Genomic DNA, 20,723 nt, shown 5'->3' with positions numbered 1-20,723 from the left:
GACGACAATTCGTGTCAAAGTCGTTCGATGCGATGGTCCAGGCGTTTGGCATTACTCACCTGCGCACACCAGTGTATTCGCCTCAGAGCAACGCCGCCGAACGCGTGAACCGCACAGTGCTGTCGGCAATCCGAACCTACCTGGGTCAGGATCATCGGGAATGGGACGCGTACCTACCAGAGGTGGAAGTGGCGATCCGGAATGCGGTCCACAGCGCTACGGGAGTCACTCCGTTCTTCGCGGTCTTTGGACAGCAGATGTACCTGAATGGTTCCAGTTACAAACTGGCCAGGAAGCTGAGATCATTGGCCGACCACAGTATTTCTGACCTTGACGCAAAGGACAGACTGGCTGTAATCCGAAGCCAAGTCAAGGACCACCTGCACACCGCATACGAGCGAAGTCGCCAACGGTACGACCACCGCGCGCGACAGCTCCATCTGGAACCGGGACAGGAAGTGTGGAGGCGCAACTTCGCACTGAGCAGCTTCGGCAAAGCCTTCAATGCCAAGTTCGCCCGGAAGTTCTTGAAGAGCCGCGTCGTCCGAGCCGTGGGAACCAACGCCTACGAGTTGGAAGATCTCCAGGGACGCGTGCTAGGCGTCTTCCACGCAAAAGATATACGAACATAATCGTAATTTGCTCACCTCCTTGCCAGGCAACGGCGGCGGCAGCGCCAGTCCCCCCTTTTTTTTTGGGTCAGCGAAAAAAAAATATAGATTACTTGTCGTGGGTGTGGCCTACGTTGGGCATCGTTATTAGCCGGCTGGGTCAATCCAGGAAATGCGCACGCAGATTCCTTGTAACTGTCCTTCATGTCGTTACAATAATCTGCGTGGTGATGTTGCATTTGACGTTATCGGTAGCACCGAGGGTTACTCAGTTGGTCGCGTTCGATATTATCGGCCACGCCGATATCTTTTTGTCATATGGTCGGAGTATGCGGGGTGAAGCTGGGCCCACGGCGGAGCCCAAAATTTTGAAGGGTGGCAACGCCAGACATGCGATCCACGGCGCCAAAAGCGACGATTGCTATTGGCCGCCCGGTTCGCTCTTAAAGGGAATACGAGGAGAGTGGATCGCATGCCCTTGGATATGCCCTTGGCCTTCATTTGGGCCGTTGACCCAAAAAAATGCAGCTGTGCAGATGAGCAGCAACGGTGCCCGCCTCGCAAATGTATGCGTGTGCCGAAATTCGGCACCGATGGTGTGGCTGCCAAAAATGTCGAGGAGTTCGATTTGTTCAGCGGTTAACGGCGGGCGTGCCAGCTCGAAGTGAGCAAAAAAAGTTGGGCATTGCATTTCTGCTCGACAGAGTAAAATTTTTTTCCCTTCTGAAAATTTAAGCCGGCACATAATACCAGTGGCTTAACAGACGAATAAAAGTCTTGTTTTTGTGTTCTTTTTTCGCCATTTAATAAAAATATATAAGTCAAACCACTCGAGTCGCAAAAAAAATATAATAAAAAAATTAAAAGAGACTTAAAAACTTAAGTGCGACGAGAGAGGACCCAAATAAGCCAAAAATTAACGGCTTCGGCACCAAGGAGACCAGCTCGCGCACCAGAGAGGCCCACGAAATATTCAAGGCCAGGATTCAGTGCAGCGGCGCAAACCAGCCATATCCGCGACGCCGCCAGCAAGCGTCGGCGCAAACGTGAAGGCGACGAGACGAGCCACCAACGACCGGGCTCCAACAACGAAGAAGCGGCCACAGGCGAGACCCCGCCCACATCCACCGAGTGAGTCCGTTCCATTGTTTTGCCCATCCTCGTTCGAGCCCCTGGCAGAGTCAGAAGAAGACTCCTAATTGCACTCCCTGAAAAGGAGTAGATTTTTTTTATCGTTAAATTTGGTTAATTTGTATTTATAAAATATATTCATACATACATAGGCACTTACGCCGAGCTTCACTTTAGAGTGCGAACGGTGAGGAAAACTCCAACGGTGATGCATCTGCGCCTGTAAAATATAAAAATCTAAAAGTTACATTTGCGCGAACTATGCTCACATACTTACCTAATCTGAATTTTACGCATTTATATCGCCCCTTACCACCCCCCCAGAGAGCTCTTTAGGTAGGGTAAGGTAGAATTAAGCGATTTAATACATACAATACATAATATGTGGCATACCCAGCTTTGAGTAATTGTGTGGGCCATTGTTCCTAAATCGGCGCAACGATTGCCTCTAAATTGCCTCCTTGCGCGTTTCTTTTACGGCGACTCGCAATATCCTTGTGGTGTTTCGTCGCCTGTCCCATTCAGTGTTGTAGAAAAAAAAAATTTAAAAATATTAATTCTATAGGATAAGAGAAAAATTTAGGAATTAAGGCGCTTTGTCAATTAGTATAAATATATGCAGCAGTAATACGCACCTGTGAAGTTAATGAATTATCCGCTTGCATGAGATCCTAAACAGCTGCAAGATAAATGCCATAAGCAATGATTATGATTGTTATACATTTTAAGAAAACGCAACCAATTATACGCACCTATTGAAAGAAGTCATGTCCGGCTAAAATAATATTGCTGGGGAGAGTGGGCATTATGGCCGACACGGGCTAATATAGGCCATCTAGTGGCCAAAATGAGGGAGACGAGTGGAGGTGATCGTCTCATGGTAGGGCGGGTACGCTGGGTCCGGAACCGGGGCCCGATCTGGAAGAGTAAGGTGGATAAATAGTTTTTTTTTGTTAATTTATATTGAGTGTCTTACCTTTGTTGTTTACATTTTCATAGTTACAGCTGTGTATTTTGTTCATGAGTTAGTGGTTCCGAATATTTGTTATCGATTATGCGGTTCATTTTGAGTAGTGTTGTGTGAGTCTGTTTTGCTACAGACGTGTAGCTTTGTTGTTATCGATTGTGCGGACTGCGGGCCAGGGATGGGACCACACCCAGAGAATCCGATGAGCCAGCCGGCGCGGCCCACTGAGAAACAAGCAGTTCCGTAACACATAGATATTAAAATCTAACATATTATTTGCATTTTCCTGTGCAACACAAAATAATCTGCATCAAGGTTCCGCATTATTTTCTCTATTTTCCCCATTTTCTCAATTTTCCTTGGGCAGCATCTTTTGTTAACGAACTGTAAGGTAAAACCTATGCAATATGTAAACATAACCATAAAGCTAGCTGCCCTTGTTACAACCAACTCTGCTGTCTGATATCTGCCCGCCCACATCAGCATCAGTTGAGTTAATTTAAAATATATTCTGCATACAACGCATTTATTCATATTTATGTATGCCGTTTTTTTGTATTCTTTTTGAATGTCAATGTGAAGGTTTCTCCCATATTCATTATATATATATATATATATATATATATATATATATATTTAATTTTTTTTTTTTGCACGCGTCTCTTTTCAATGCCAGTCAGAGTGCAAAATGAAATGAATCGATGCAGCTTTGATGCCAATATTTTCACACCCATCAAATGGGATTGAAAATGAACCCGGCTGCTGTGTGGGCAGCAATAGTTGGAAAATTTCGCTATTTATACGAGCTAATTAGCGTGGTATATTAACTATTTAAATGCAAATTGAGATGCCAAATTTAACACACAAAAAAAAAAAAAAGACGGAAATATTATGCAAAACAAATGTAAAATTCTCACGCTAATTGAACCTGAAATTCCAATTTAAATGGTATTTTTGCTAACTGGAATTAAGTTCCTATAATTCCCCATCTCTCTCTCTCCCTCTCTCTCTCTCTCTCTCTCCCTGTCTCTCTATCTCAACCCTTTGTTCAGCATCATTAACCAAATTGTCTATCTTTTGTTTCTAGCAGTGTCACAAACATGACCTAAGGGCACAGCTTTAGCCACGCTCCATGGACACAAGGCCAGCACAAAAGAGCCAAACACAAGCTATGCAATCCTTGGCCACAACTGAGCGCCATCTGTTCGAAAATTTGAATTTATGAAGCAAGTGACATAAATCACAAAACAGATACCCAAAAAGCTGCAACACAAAACAGCAACGCAAGAGACACAAGCCACAGAATAGCATGCAATTAGCAGCAACAATTGTGGCACAACATGGATAAGAAATCAAAGACGAAATCTAAAACGAAAAGCCTCAAGCCGAACAAAGAGTCAAGCACGCAACTGGATGTGGATCTATGGGAGGTAATAACGAAAACTGACTAAGTTATTATGATATAAGACATTGTTATTAAAATTTTCTGAATTTTAATACTCAAGTCTTTCACTGTTTAACAATTTTTATTTATTTATTGCGCAATCCTTCATATGGTACTTTTCAAAAGGCGTTAAAATTATGATTTCCGATGGACGATGAATAATAATCGTAATAATATTTAATGTGGTCCGTAATGCATTTTTAATTGAACTGCGATGTGTATTGATAATCACGATATTCAATTAAGGTCTGTAAAATACGTTTTAAGTATTATCCGATAGTATATAAATGAAAAGAGCAAGCCTTATGGATGTGGATCGCATGTAACTTGCATTAACTTTAAAAATTATCGATAGTCATGATATTTAACAACCCGATTTAATTACGCTCCCCGATAAATAATAAACGTTGTACGTAGTTAAGATAGATAAATGAATGTGGATCGAATTTCAGAAAGCGATTAATTTTCTTTTTGCGATAAGCGATAAATATTGAACGTAATCAATATGGATGTGGATAGTATTAGGAATCATTTTATAGTCTTACATTAATATATTTAACGATAAACCACGAATGAAGAGTTCAAACAACACAAATGTGGATCGCATTTAATCGATATCGATATTCAGTTTATAATTAATTCAAAAGTATCGTTACACATGGTAATTCAAAACGCCATTTAATAACAAACATTAAACAGATTTAACCTTATTATTTATCGATAGGCGATAAATGAAAAGCGCAAGCGAAGTGAATGTGAATCGTTTTGCTAATATTAACAACATGTTAATAGACAGTTTTGTATTCAGCTAAGTATTCTTTTGATTTAATGTGAGCGCTAGAGGGCATACGAAATTCGTTGTGACCCACATAATGCGCCATTAATGAGAACAGAATGCCATTCATTGCTGCTGCCTGGCAGCTGGCCAGACGTTTGTCAAGTGACTGTCATGCTAGGTTAACTAACTGGGCCAGCCCTCCCAATCCTTGCAGCAAAATGAGGATCGTTTCACCAGCTGTGAATTCAATGTGGAGCACAAAGTACACAAATTGCCGCACAATAACAAAAAGGCAACAGCAGCCGGAACGCTTGGAGCAGCTACTGCAGGCGGTGGTGGCGCTGTGGTCTGTCCGGGTAATGCGGCGGCATTAACATTGACAACAACGGCATCAGGCAAGGAGGTGACAACGCCACAGCTTAGCACCACGCCCACAGCCATCAGCATTGCTGGCTGTGCTTCGGGCACGGCGCTGGTCACACTGGACGCACTAGACGCGGTGACCATTGAGACAGCCGAACCGGAACGTGGCAACTGGACGGGACGCTTTGATTTTCTGCTCTCGCTGCTGGGCTATTCGGTGGGCCTGGGCAATGTCTGGCGGTTTCCGTATCTCTGCTACAACAATGGTGGTGGTAAGTTTTGGTGATATCACATGAAATAATTTCGATGCTAAACTAACTTAAACTTTGTACTTGCAGGCGCCTTTCTAATACCCTTCACCATAATGCTCATCATAGCAGGTCTGCCGCTAATGTTCATGGAGCTCTCGTTTGGCCAATATGCAGCATTGGGTCCTGTGGCCATCTATCGACGGTTCTGTCCACTCTTTCGCGGCCTGGGCACCGGCATGGTCATCGTTTCGGCCATTGTCATGCTGTATTACAATCTGATCATTGCCTGGACCATATTCTACATGTTTGCCTCGTTTCGCACACAGCTGCCCTGGCAGAACTGCGAGCCGGAGTGGAGCACGGAAAGTGAGTAGACAGTCTAAGAAAAAATTTGGTCCAAACAAGTTTTTTTTGTTTGGCAATAAATTAAGCAAATTGCAAGCTGTCAAAAGTAAAACTTTCTTTTCTGACACAAACTTTTATTTGACCATAACGACGCATACGTGGCCGAAATTCCTGAAGGACATAACCTATTCCATAGGCTCCTTTCAGTTATTAAATTTGCTAAGAAAATATTAATGTAACTCCCTAGCCGACAATAGTTACTTTAACCTAATTTTAAGCACAATATAACACAACGATTTCATTAATAAAGTGTTATCTTATTATCAGATATCGATAACACATGTATCGATAACACGAATGTCAATAACACAAACCAGTTATGTGCATAAGTCGATATCGATAACATAAGCTAGATAAAACTTTCATGATTACTTTCAACTTGAACTATTTCATTATAATTGTTACTCTTTAGCAATTAATTTGCCTATTTATAGGTATCGCTACTATAGTCTGATTATCTGTATACGTAATGTACATAAATCGATATCGATACCTTGAGGTTGAAAAATGTGTTTTACGTGCCACAGCAAATTTGAACGCTGTCTTGACAAATTTGCCAGCTGAGTCTTTATTCGCTCGCAATTTAAGCACACGTCAACAATAAAAGGCAACTTTTTGCCAAAAATGATAATAATAATAATAAACAGGCAGCAACAACAAAGACAACAACGGGGCAACCAGCACACTGCCTGACAACACGGTAGCGCCTTGAAGTAGGCAATTGTTTTTGTGCTGCGGCTCGTTGCCGTTAAGTGACATTGCTCGAGGTGTGTCCGCACGATGGGCGTGGCAGGGAAGATGCGGCTGCGGCTGCGGCTGTGACAGCAGCGCATATTGTGTGAACTTAAGCGTGCATTTGATTTCTTTGCACAGACAAACACGCTCACACACACACAGCTATATACAATACAAACAAACGGGACACAATTTAAAATTTTGTCCGCCACGCTAAGGACATAAATCTTTAACGAGTCTTTGCAAGCGGACCAGTCAAGGCTTTTGTTTGAACTATGTAGGTGGCAAAATGTAGAGCATCAGACAAGTTATAAAAGCAACATGGACTGTGTTGTGAGTTCTGACAACTAATACACGCTCATAACACAGAAGTATAAACCTTATTAAGCTCAAATTTGGTAAGAGAGCTGTTATTGAGGTTAAATTGATTAATAGCTATCAAAAAAATAGCTAAACAAGTAAGAGGTTCTAGTCGGGAGCCCCGAACCCTCTTCTTCCAACACCAAATGCAAATATATATACTATTTTAGAAGGTACATGTCAAGTTTGGTGACTCTAGATCTTATTATTTACCAAAATTGCTCAAAAAACAGGATGTCGATATCGATTTTTATCGATTACTCGGAAACGGGGCAAGTTATCGATTATCGGAAACAAAGTCGATCTGCGCAGGCACTAGAAGCACCTACATCTAAAATTTCAGTCTGTAGCTCTTATAGGTTCTGATACCCTTGCGTTCATACATACGGACAGACAGACAGACTTGGCTAGATCGTCTCGGCTATTGATGCTAATCAAGAATATAACTACTTTACGGGGTCGGAGATGCTTCCTTCTGCCTGTTACATACATTTACATATTGCACACATACAACATACCCTTTTTACCCATTTTTAATGGGTTTAGGGTATAAAAATAGCCAAAATAGTTGGTCAAATGATAAATATATATGCTATAAATTTAAGAAATCGTCTTTTGTATAGATATACGCTTGGTAGAGCATACAAAAGTCGTTGCTTGAGTGTAACATATTTTGCAGCTTCTTTTGCAGCTTTTTTATGAGCCGCTTGCTGCATACTTTGCTTATTTTATTGCGGCTGCCTTAGTAGCACTTAAACATGTATACACACAGACACAACCACACACACACACGCTCACTCACACTCGCACTCAAGTGGCGCTCGTTGGTTGTAGCCTGTACAAGTAATAATCATAGCAACAACAACGGCAACAGCCCAACGCCATTGAAAGTTTTTGCATGAGCTTCGACAACAGCAGCAGCTGCCACTACCCACCGCCCGCAGCACACCGCCCACCGCCCACCACCTACCACCCACCACTCCTGCTTGGCGCAACATGATTTAATATGGCCGCCATTGGTGCAAAGCCACAGTCTAAAGAAGAAGAAACAGCAGCAGCAGCGCGAAAAAAAAACATACGAAACGCCAGTCGACGCGTTTCCGTTTTGTCGGTCGGCAATAGAAATCGATATACGCAATAGATGCGATTCCATTGTTTGCCTCGCCCACATCGATGTCCGAGTTGTTGTTTTCGTTTTAATATACCCTGCGCCCATTAAATGTATCAAAAATGGTTGACATCTCTGAAGCCACAAAGTGCATATATTCTTGATCAAGACAGGCTGGGTCGATATAGATTATCTGTGTATATATATTTTCGAGCATCCTTAGATAATGAAGCCTATCTTATTTACTCGATAACTTCTGTCTTTTGACAATGACGGATAAATTTCGATATACATCCTAAGCTAATCAATCGTATTTTAATTTTACGATAACTTTTGCCTTTTGACAACAATCGATAAATATCGCCAAAGAGCTTTGAGTATCTTTAATTTATTAGTAGGTTAAGTCTGAGGACAACAATCAATAAATTTCGATATTAATCCTGTGGTAATCAAGCTTATGTAATTTTTCCGATAACTTCTGCCATTTGACCACAAGCGATAAGTTTCAGAATACAACCTATGGTATTATTTATAATATATTTTGTAGAGTGAATCAAAAGGGAAGGAAAATAGGAAAAGTATATACGTACACAGAAATGTATTTTATAGCGATTCAGAGGTAAATACAAGGTATATTCACGTCGGAAGAACGTTTTCTGCTTTTTGGCTGGAAAATTGATGCTTAAAATGACAACAATTATGTCTAAACAGTTTTTGACATTCAATCGGCGGCAGGCTGAATGCCTATTCGCAACTTTCTGCTGTGCGCTGGCTTCTTATAAGCTCTTTAGCTACATACACATACACACAATGAAACACACACACACACACACACTCGCAATCTCAGTGACAGACAAGCAATTTCTTAAGGATTTCATTTATTGACACTTTCACCTCGTCTCGTCTGTGGCTTTGGCCTCGTCTTCGTCTTTGACTTCGCCCTCGTCCTGGTTCTTGTTCTCGGTCTCGTTCTCGTTCTCGTCCTTGTCTCATCGAATTTTAGATGATAAATGTTTACTTTTAGCCTCATGATTAAAATGTGCTTAACTTGTTTGTCCATTGATTGAATATCTTGAATATCGTGCACTCGAAGCTCAGCCGGCCTTAGTTTGTTTGTGACCCTCAACACAAACACAAACAACAATAACACAAACATAAACACTTTTTCGGTCAATATTTTACTGGCAAATTCTGTTTTTTTTTTTTTTTCTTTAAGAAGTTTGAGAACGAACTTACATGTGAGGTTGTGTTTGATTTATTTGCGTTTTTATTGCTTTCTTTATTTAGTGTTAGTTTATTGTCTAACAATTAATGCTTATTATGCGCAAATCTTGCTGACATTGCCAAAAGGGATTATACTTAGAAATAAATCCAAAGATTAGAGCAATATTTATGCATATATGTAGCTAAAATACTAAAACAAAAACAGGTTTAATAATAAACTGTATTTCAATTTTTCTTAAACTTGTTTAACGAACTGTAAGATGATTGAATTGGAAGACAGTTTGCCTCTCTAACCAAGTTGCTTTATCAAACTAAGCTGTAACTGCTCCTTCAATTACTTTTTCAACAAATTGCCAGTCCTGTCTCGATAGATAAATTAATTGCCAATTGGAGAGGAGCTCAAGAATAAAGGAGATTATATTGAGATAGATAGAGACATGTCTATAGGAACACTTCAACAGTTATAAGACATGTTAGCCAAGGGGTCTTACTCAACTTACATGTACTTCCTGCTTCAATTACTTTTTCAACAAGCTGGCTTCCTGTCTAGTTAAATAAAACAGCTGCCAGAAAAGGGAAATTGCCTACCTATGGAAATACTTACTTATGATTATTAAATGATTAATACACATAACTATTTTTTTTGGATTCTAGCACAGAGCATAATTGCCCAAAAAAAATGAATCTATATCACAGAGCTGAATTAGTAGCAAGAAGAGAGTGTGTTCCGAAGAGAGTAAAAGCGATAGTATCTAAATAAAAATAAATTGAGCAAAAGTATGCGTATCAATTAAGAGACTATTTCGATTATCCTTTTAAATTCAATTTAATTGAGCACATAAACTCTGGTCCAATCACATAAAATTTAAATAAATTCCCAGCATGTGTTTGGCTCGTTTTTGTTTTTATAACTTTTTAATTGGGTCAATAAGGTTGCTTAGCTAATCAAATTTGATGTTGTGGACTGAAACATGTGCCAACGGCAGATGGATCAACGAAAACTGTTAGTAAAAAAGTTTGTACAACAAAAAGTTGAAGGCTGACATCAAAAACTTAAAGGTCACAAAATTTAATGGCAATTTCCTGTGCCAGTCGACTTGCGAGCGGCTTATATAACAATCTTATCTGGGTGTATGTGAGTGTTTCTCTATGTGTGTGTGTGAGTGTGTGTATTTGTAATCAAATGTAAGATGCCGACACGAGCAAGCAACACATAGACGCACAGTTGGCTGGGTAGACACGCTCGAGTTGGCCAAATTGAAAGGCAGACAGTTTTTGCCTGCTGCCGCATTCACATAAAGTTTTATATGATTTGTATCTACGGGTTGTATCAGGCTATCTATCTGTGTATGTGTGTGTGTGTGCTTGTTTGTGTGCGTGTATGTTCGTATTAAAATTAATTGCATAACAAATAAAGGCAGACAGGCAAATTAAACGGCGTGTAAACACTTTGAAGCCGCCCCAAGCCCCAAAAAAAAAAGAACTCAACTCCAGTTCGCCCGCAACAACCACAAGAAATTGTGTTCAATTTTCATTTGATTTTCATTTTGTTGCTGATTGATTAGATGATGAATTTGCTGTAAAAAACAACACAACCCACACTTATAGAGGGCCATATTTATATGTATATAACCTTGGCTTTAGTGTAGTCGTAGCCGAGCACCCCAGATGGGACCCCGGCGACCTATGCGGCGTATGAGTAACGCGGGGCAATTGAATAAACGCTGATTGAGTTGGGTTGGCGCTTGTCGGGCTCTTTGATTAATTTGAATGGAGTAGTGCAGCGATATATACATGAAAACACACATCATATTTAAGCTAAAATTGGCTCTTCGTCATCCACACAAATTGAAATATTCGATTTCTGAGTGTACAAGTTTTGAACAAGATTCTTAGCCATCTAACTGACAAGGACGAAATTGATGGGCTACATATTGAACACTTAAAGAAATGACATAAATGTGTATTCACAGCGTACATAGGCAAATAAATAAATACAATATCACGTAAATCATATGCTGTTGTCTACAGTTAAACATTTTTAGGCTTTTTCAAGATATCGAATACTTAGACAAGCTGCAAAAGTTGGCTGATTAGATATTACCACAATTATCTGTGAGTTCTGCAGTCTATTCTTATTTGCTCAACCTCTCAAAAGTAAGTTCCATATTCACTTATGTAACATATGTATGTTTCCTGAGCAGCGGCAGTATACAAGTGGCCCATAGAATATGAATCACTTTGAATATGAGAATTTCGAAGGGGGCACCTGTAGCTATGCTTTAACTAGCTTGTCCGACTGTCGGGGTGCTTCTCTACCATCCTCTTAACTCTAGGCACACATTCGCTGAATCTATTAGATGCACTTTTTTACAAATAAAAATTAATGAAATGTCTGACAAATATCTCCCAACCAATAATATTATATTCCAACAACAAAGCGTTGCGTGAAAGAATCAGATGATTTCGACTCTCTCCTTTCTCTACACACCCTGTCTTTTCAATTTTCGATGCATCTCTTGTTTCTATATCGAAGGATATGGTATATAGCTTAAATCTGATCCAAAAGGATCCTTGCATTACTTAGATATGTGTCTTGGTTAGTATAAAAGTTATTTGTGACCTAATTAAATTCAGATTTATAAGTTGATAGTTAGAAAATACCTGAACTTAAGAAATATAATAACAAACTCTATGAAAACGTTTTGGCATGGCTTGAAAAGGGTTTTTAATCTGACTTTTGAAAAGGGGCAACAATTTGCTACCAATCAATTGCGAAAAACTTAATTTCAAACGTAATAACAATTTTAAATACATTGCTGAGCGTAATCAACTTGCCGACCCCTTTCCCGCTCCAACTTAATTCTATTCCGACTAGTTTCAGACAGTAAATGTGGCTGTCTAAAATTGAGACTGTAGCTCTCTTTATTAGCAGCTATGTGAGCCGCATGGCAAATTAGAAAATTATTTGCATGCCAAATTGTACCTGTCAATTCAAACTCGATTGCGAATTGCGGAGAAATACGAAATGTTTATTAAAATCAAATGCCATACAATATTCACAATATGGCAAGGGCAAAAAATGGTTTTTTGTTTTGGTAAACCTCACAAAGTGGCAAACTGGAAAATTCATCACAGTGGTCGAGGCGCACAGTCCATTAGCCAATGGACCGCTGGGCAAGTGGCATGCAACTTGACTCAGCATTTGCTGCCACTTTTCATTTGAACAGCAAACAGAGAATGTCCAATTGCGAGCTCTAAACCTGGCAACCAAAGCAACCAAAGCAGCCAAAAACAGTCAGCAGTCAGTTAGTCATTTTTGCGGTCAACCGCAAGCCTCGTTAGTCAGCTTGAAAGACTCAAAAAACTTTGGCATTTACATGCACACACACACACACACACACACACAGAGCGAGGCCAGCACACATGCAACCCGCTCATAAGCATGAGCTTAGATTCTTTTTTTTGATGGCCACAGCTCATACGCACCGTGTGGCAGGCGTCGAGAGTGGCACAAGTCAAATGTCATAAGCATTTGGTGGCTTGCACACGCGTTGTGGCAGCTAGATTAGGTGTGCCCCCAGTAGGAAAAGGTGCCCACAAATTGGTAGAGTCAGGTTTTGCCGAAAGCCATTTAAAGCGCGTTTTCCAGCCAAATTCGCGCTAACGACTGAGTGGACAGCTCGTAAACAGCGCTTCATTAGCAAATTATGCAACTAAACTTTGCCGGAAATGACCTGGATCACAAGCTCATAAGCTGAATAAAATGGTTCATAAACTTGGACAAATCCTTGAGCTATGCAGCTGCGATTTGACGCATAAGCTTATCTGAGTTTTAATTCAAGTGCCATTTATTCAAATTCTGATTAAGATCATGAAATAGAAACAAGTTAGAGTAAAAATGTTGTATAGAATGCCATGGCCTTGCCTCTAATCAACTGTGTCAGCGTTTCTATTGACCTTTAACCTCTTTGTCGATATCCAACATCGATTTGCTTTGGCCTCAGCTCCATAAAGCACGCTCTTCAAATTTAATCAGGCTTGGGTCAACAAACGGAACCCGTTGCTCCTGCTGTCATAGGGGCTGACAGCCCTTCAGACAATTTAACCCTTTTAAATACCCCGTATTTAGAAAACTTAGGGGCGCTGTCTAATACAAAGAAATGCATAATTTGCGCAGTCTTAAAACTATTTAGCACCATAAAATTAATATTTTGCGCAGTCTTGGATTAGTTAGTTTGTTACAGGGTATTTCAAAGTCTCAACAGCTATGACGTGCATTATGTTTCGGCATAGGCTCATACGGAATATATATAAAGTTAACGCGTTAATAGCATTTTCTAGTGCCCATTTTTGTCTAGATTCAAAAACATTTATAAAGGCAGCAAAGCTTCAAGAATGCTGTTTTCTGAGTCTATATATGTAGCGTATTTCAAAGTCGGGTATTTAAAAAGATGCTTTCTACATTAAAAGCAATTAAACAACAGGACCCTTTCGAATCGAACAACTTATATATTGCTTCCATACAGGATATCTCCAAGTCGCATACTCCAACTGTTTGACACATTCTGCTTTCTGGTTGCTCGCTGCCAACAGCAGCAACAACAACAACAACAACAACAACAACAACAACAGCAGCAGTTGTCGCCCAACCCTTTTCATGTTTTCCACTGATTTGCTACTTTGTCCTTTTAATTATGAATCCGCACAAAAGTTGCCCGGCTCGTGCTTTGTTGTCCTTTCGCACACATTCGAGTCCCTTTTCAGCGCTGCCATTTCCTTGTCTATCTTTCCATCCCTTTCTACCTATCTCCCTCCCTCTCTCTCTCTCGCTTTATCTCCCTCTTATTCTTACTCTCTCTGGTCTGACAAATAGTTCGTAAATATTAAAAAAAATTGTTGCCCCTTTATGCATAATTGAGTAACTGTCGACTTGAATTGTTTGACTAGTGTCCTTTTTCATACTCTAAGCTCAATGAATGTCATTAAAAAGGGCATATTGGGTTTGTGAAAATGTATGTAATAAGCAGAAGGACCCAATCCATAAGGTATGCTCCTGCTCAGCAACAAGATCCGAGTCGAGTCATTATTCTCATAGTTTAGAGCTTCTAAAAGCTAGAGACACAACATTTTGTAGGTAGGATCTCGTATGGTATACACACATACAGAATTATTAACTTTTCGGATGCCAGCTCTAAATTGGACTTTGGTCTTTACACACATTTGACAGCCATATTAATGCCCTGAAAATTTCATAAAAATCGTACAATAAATACCGAAGTTTTTCAAAAACGTCTACCTTATAGTGAAGCTAAGAATAAGCACAGACTTAGCATAAAGTGTGCATCTGTGCTTGTGTGTGTATAGATATGCATAGAAGAATAAATGTTTGTAGCATACTTTTAAGGGCAGCTCTGCGTTGGGTCTAGGATAACTTCTAGTCGGGCACTTTCCACTTGCTTTGCACAACTTGCTAACTAGTTGATGACACTTGCAGATTGCTTCTCCTACGTGATGGCGGATCAGTGCGAGGCCATCAATGGCACCTACTATCTGCGCACCTGCTACAATGCGACCTATGCGGAGGATCACAACATAACCGAACTGGCGCTGCACGCCCTCAAGCGTCCACCGGCCGAGGAGTACTTTAAGTGGGTGGATTAAATATGGTGTACAAATGTTGATTGATTCCAAATCCTTAATCGCCTCTCTTCCCATTTACAGCAACTATGTGCTGGGCCTGTCGTCAGGCATTGAGGAAACGGGCAGCATTAAATTTTCATTGGCCGCCTGCCTGCTCATCGCCTGGGTCATTGTCTTTCTCTGCCTGTGCAAGGGCGTTCAGTCCTCGGGCAAGGTCGTCTACTTTACCGCCTTGTTTCCCTATTTGGTCTTAGTCATACTCTTCTTTCGGGGCGTTACCCTGCCGGGCGCCAGTACGGGCATTTTGTTTTATCTAACGCCCGATTGGAAGCAACTAGCCAACGCTCAAGTGAGTCATCCTTAGAAAACTTATCCATTTTCAGTTGATTCAACTATTTATTTTATTACAGGTCTGGGGAGATGCCGCTGTGCAGATCTTCTTTGCGTTAAGCCCCGCCTGGGGAGGCCTCATCACCTTGTCCTCATACAACAAGTTCTCCAATAACTGCTACAAGTAAATATCATACACACCTATACAATCAACACCTTTGCTTCTGCATCATGTTCAACCCAATAATTATCTGAATGACCACCTAACATAATCTCCAAATTTATATACATATAACTGTCTTTATTTATTTTTTTATTCCTGATTAACTAACGTAACTCATCTTGTTCAGTTTCTCATTATTTTCTCGCTCAGTTTGATTTTCCAACACGCAGACAATTTCACTGACAAGGGTGAAAATTGGGTGAAAACATTGAAATGACACTTTTTTGGCTTTTTATATGACGATTCCTTTATAAAATAAGCGAATTAGACCCGACCAAAAACCGGTCTATATCAGCTATACAACTGTATATTGATCTTCTGTCCATATCCTAAATTTGCGCATCTTTCAGGGACTCTCTCATTGTGGCCTTTTGCAACATAGCCACGTCGTTCTTTGCGGGCCTGGTCATATTTTCCATCATTGGTTTTCTGGCGCACGAACTGGATGTGGAGGTAAAAAAGGTTGTGGATCAAGGCGCCGGCTTAGCGTTCATTGTCTATCCGGAGGTGGTGACACGTCTGCCCATCTCACCGGTTTGGTCGGTGCTGTTCTTTGTCATGCTGCTCACCCTGGGCCTGGACTCGCAGTTCGCTCTGATGGAGACCGTAACTACTGCCATTTTGGACAAGTTTCCAAATCTGCGACAATACAAAACATGGGTTGTACTCTTCGTGGGCATATTTGGCTATGTGGGCGGACTTGGCTTTACCACCAATGTGAGTATATCGTAAATATATATCTATATTTATGTACTTAAGCCTAATCCAATTAGAGCGGCATGTACTGGCTGCAACTGATGGATAAATATGCCGCCAATTGGTCGGTGCTGCTCATTGCCATATCGGAGTGTGTGCTGATTGCCTGGATTTACGGATCACAACGTTTTCTAAATGATATACAGGGCATGATTGGCAAGCGTTCGCGTCTGTGGAATTTTTTCTGGGGCTTTATGTGGCGCTATATAACACCCGCGACGCTATTGGTAAGTTGTGTCCTGCTTCTTATTCTTTAAATATTTTTCATTTATCCTCCATGGTCATTTGAAGTGCTTTCAAACGAAACTTAGTTCTGTTTCTTTGAAATTTAGCTCCGAAGATGAAAATTTTATGCATTGTAATGTTATTTCTGTGCTCTCTGAATATTACTATATCCTTCATGGTCAAATATCTTAGCCAGCCCAGCTAACCTTCATGCACGAAATCCACTTTCCACTTGCAGTTTATTTTGTTCTTCAACTGGGTAGAGTACAAGCCCGCACAGTATGGCCATTACATATATCCCTTATGGGCGGATACTGTGGGCTGGATAGTCGGTCTATTGCCGGTGTTTATCATATTTGTGATAGGCGTGCAACAGATCTTCAAGGCGCCAAAGCATCTGAGCTTTAGGGAACGCATCAAGGTTCTTATGCGACCCACCGCCGAATGGGGACCTGCTGGCAGACCCTGCGTCAATTTGCATGCCGAACGCTATCAGAGCCAAAATTACGATGGTGTTACCAACACCCAAATACTGATTAGCGGGGCACCCACGGATGTGATGCCCTACGAGGACGCGGTCAATGGCAATGCGGCTGACAGCAATGGCAACGGCAATGGCAACGGCAACAACGGCTATCGGGACGAGGCAATGCAACTCTGAGAGCGAGTGAACGCATCCTCGTCGGCGATGGCCAGCGTTGACGTGGATGTACTGCCCATGACGGTGGGTAAGCTGCCAGGACCGAGCATATTGAAGACATCGGCCAAGCTCAGCGGCAACAGCAACCAGCAGCAGGCTCAACCGGAAAACGGGCGCCACAAGCCCAAACCAGAGTCGAGTAGCAGCCAGCAGCCGCCCATCAAAGCGGATAATCAAAACCAGCAACATGCGAGCACACCAGCAACAGCAACAGTCGCAGCTACCACCAAGGTCTTGTCCACAGGCACCATGAGCAGCGGACGTGAGTGCAACACCATGTCCACATTCACGGCAACAGCAGCAGAACCAACTGTTGGTACGGGGGGTGCTGGCGCTGGAGTAGCTGCAGAGCTGGCTATGCCCAAGACGACAGCTGCTGCCGTTGCCGGCAGCCAGGCGAAAATAGCAACAACTAGCAGCAATATTGCTGCGGTGCCAGCTGGCACGAAGCCAGACATAGCTTTAACGACTTTTATGCCAGCCACCAAGCCAATGACAACAGCTGTTGCTCAAGCCAATACCAGCAAAACGGCTGCAACAGATGTGCATATGAGTGCTGTCAGCACAACAGCAATCAATGGCAAAGTCGCTGCAACAGCAATAGCTGCAGCAAATCCAAAATCCCAAACAGTATCTACAATGAGCGTGTCGACAAAAGCACAGCCAAACATATGTGTCGGCAATAAAACAGCGAAGACAGCAACAACAGTTGCAGCACTCACAGCAGCAACATCAATAACAGCCACCAACAAGTCGCCAATGAGGTCATTAAAAATTATTACAACAATCTCAAAGCCAGTTGCAAGTGTTGCTGCCAATTCAGCTACAACAGTTGCTGGCGGAACAACAACAAACGTAAGTGTTGCTACAAAACCTCCAGCAATGGCAGCAGTAACCGTTGTGGCAACAAATGTGGTTAGCAATGCAACAAAGCCAGCAGCAACCACAGCGAAATCAGCTGCAACTGTTGCAAGCAATATACCAAAGACAGCAGCAATAACAACAGTGACAACTGCAACTGTTGCAGGTAATATGCCAAAGCCAACAGCAACAACTGCAACTGCTGCAAGCAATATGCCGAAGACAGCAACAACTACTGCAACTGTTGCAAGCAATACGCCAAAGCCAGTAGCAACAACTGCAACTGTTGCAAGCAATATGCCTAAGACAGCAGCAATATATGCAACAACAACTGCAACTGTTGCAAGCAATATGCCAAAGCCAGCAGCAGCAACTGCAAGTGCTGCAGCAAAGTCAATTGTAGTCAACACAGCTACCACGATTATTGCCGGCAACACAGTTGAAAATGCAAAGTCAGCACCTGCAACAACAATTGTTGCTAACTCAACCACTGCAGTTTTAAGCAGCAAAATACCAGGTGCAAATCAAAAAGATGCGACTGCAAAGCCAGCAGCTGTAGCAGCAACTGATTCCAAGGCAACCACACCAACTCAGAAGACATCAGTAATTGCTGCTCATGCTGTGGTTATAGCCCCAGCAGCAGCAGCAGCAGCAGCAACAGAAGCAACAACACCAATAAAGCCCACAGCAAGCACACCAGCAACATCAAAGCCAGCAACACCAACAGCCGCAGCAAAGCCCACAGCAACATCACCAACAAAAAAGGCAGCAACATTCTCATCAACAGCAACATCAAAGCCTGCAATAACATCAACAGCAATAGCTAAGCCCATAGCAACATCACCGACAAAAAAGGCAACAACATACTCAGCAACATCAAAGCCTGCAACAACACCAACAGCCACAGCAAAGCCCACAGCAACATCGCCGACAAAAAGGCCCACAACATTCTCTTCAACACCAGCATCTTTCAAGACACAAGCAAACAAACCAACAACAACAACAAACAGCAACATGTCGCCAAAGATAACCAAAGCAGCAACAAGCAAGCCAACAGCCACAACTAGCCCCACTAAGATAGCAAACAAACCGATGATAACAACAACAACATCGACAACAACAACTACAGCAACAACAAGCAAAGCGGCGGCAACATCAAGCAAGACGAAAGCAGCTGCAACAGCAAAGAAGTAAAATGAAGGCAAGTCTCAAGAGCCGATATAAAAGGTATTTCCAATATCGAACACTATTTTTCTAAGTATATATATTTAATGTTAATGAACTCGAGCTAAGCAAAAAAACATGCTGTTAAGCCTAACAAGTACTATATACATATATATAAGTAAATGTCATATACCTAGTTGTTTATATAGATGCAGATTTTATAAATATTTATTTGGATTACTTTTACTTGGTCAGCGAGCAGCAACAGATTTGAACGAAGCAAGTTGCAACATTTTCGAGAATTTTAACAGTTCCCCGTGAACTTTGAACATTTGCCAAAAACAAATTAAAATCCTGAAAGCAAACTTGAAGGGAACCAGAAGATATTGCTATGTTCGGACTGCCGAATATTTAATACACTTGCAGAGGTAATGATTTAAAACTCTTTTGATTCGAGATGAAACAATTGTTTTAACAACAAAAAATTTAAAACAAAACTTTAAATTCATTCTTGAAAATAGTGAATAGATGACAACTAAAGCTCATACATACAAACGGATACAAACTTAATAGAATTAAGCACTGCAAGGGTATTACGACAAAAATAAGCTTAAACATGTTTCCTAGAAATACACACTAACTACATATACATATGTATATATGCCAATATATGCAGTATTCCCCGATCGTATACCTACACACAAAAACTATTTTTCAATTGTTCCGTCTTAACTAAGTTCTTAAGTATATGCTCTATGTTCATCTTAGTATTATGTTGAAAGACTCATTGCAATTACCAAAAAGTTAACGTAGTTTTTAGTAATTCACCAAAAGGGCCCGTTTCGATTGTTGTGCATAGAAAAAAGTGTCTATATTATTGTTATTATTATTATATATACATATAACTTATATGCCCCGATTATATATGTAACTATATGGTACCTATTGATTACGATTAGAAACGTTCGAAACGTTCGAATTTGAGAGCAATGCAAAATGGCAAATGAAATGTTGAAGTTGTTTAGAAAAAAAGAAAAAAAACCTAAATTTATATACAATATACCCTATATACAACATAATTACTACACATATACAACAACAAATAATGTTTATTTTTATTGCAAATGTTGTTTAAAGAATATTTTCAAACATTTTTTATGCATTTTATAAAGCTTGCAATTTGGGCAACGGGCAAACGGCAAGGCAAAAGTTGGATTTTAGAATTTACACAAAGTTTTATTTCGTTACGTTTAGTTTTTTATGCATGTTTAGGAGAAAATATAATAAGTTAATATTATTATATGTGTAGATGAAACCGTTCAATGTCAAATGTGTATGTGTAAAACTCTATTTTGATAGGCCTAAATAAAAGAGAGACTCATGTACCTAAATGAAATTAAGATTCGAGTGGATTATTCAAGATGCATATAACTAATGGATCTTA

The 20,723-nt window shown here is 40.8% G+C and overlaps 1 protein-coding gene and 1 long non-coding RNA gene across 5 annotated transcripts; one reads left to right on the top strand and one right to left on the bottom strand.

Moving 5' to 3' along the window:
* Window positions 1-1,926: 1,926 nt before the first annotated feature.
* On the bottom strand, window positions 1,927-2,739 carry LOC115758216. 4 transcript variants are annotated; one of them, XR_004017409.1, is made up of 6 exons: window positions 2,719-2,739; window positions 2,495-2,660; window positions 2,378-2,421; window positions 2,136-2,301; window positions 2,020-2,072; window positions 1,931-1,962 (listed from the first exon to the last, which is right to left on the bottom strand). It is a non-coding gene; the product is annotated as an uncharacterized LOC115758216 (long non-coding RNA). The 4 variants fall into 4 exon arrangements; XR_004017407.1 differs by having other exon boundaries at window positions 1,927-1,962; window positions 2,020-2,301; XR_004017408.1 differs by having other exon boundaries at window positions 1,927-1,962; window positions 2,020-2,254.
* Window positions 2,740-5,118: 2,379 nt separating this feature from the next.
* LOC115758178 (sodium- and chloride-dependent glycine transporter 1) lies at window positions 5,119-19,182 on the top strand (the record flags this gene model as incomplete). The annotated part of the gene is made up of 11 exons (XM_030698719.1): window positions 5,119-5,287; window positions 5,369-5,566; window positions 5,633-5,911; window positions 14,875-15,028; window positions 15,102-15,369; window positions 15,431-15,534; window positions 15,924-16,290; window positions 16,347-16,556; window positions 16,793-17,131; window positions 17,288-18,018; window positions 18,987-19,182. Coding segments are annotated over 11 exons (3,015 nt in total), but the record flags the coding sequence as incomplete, so codon positions are not given.
* Between the last annotated feature and the right edge of the window lie 1,541 nt (window positions 19,183-20,723).

This window comes from Drosophila novamexicana, unplaced genomic scaffold (genome assembly GCF_003285875.2).
Source record: "Drosophila novamexicana strain 15010-1031.04,08,12 unplaced genomic scaffold, DnovRS2.1 tig00000137-arrow-arrow-pilon, whole genome shotgun sequence".
Taxonomy (NCBI): domain Eukaryota; kingdom Metazoa; phylum Arthropoda; class Insecta; order Diptera; family Drosophilidae; genus Drosophila; species Drosophila novamexicana.
Note: the sequence above shows the minus strand (reverse complement) of the source record. Positions and strands in the feature narration are given on the sequence as shown.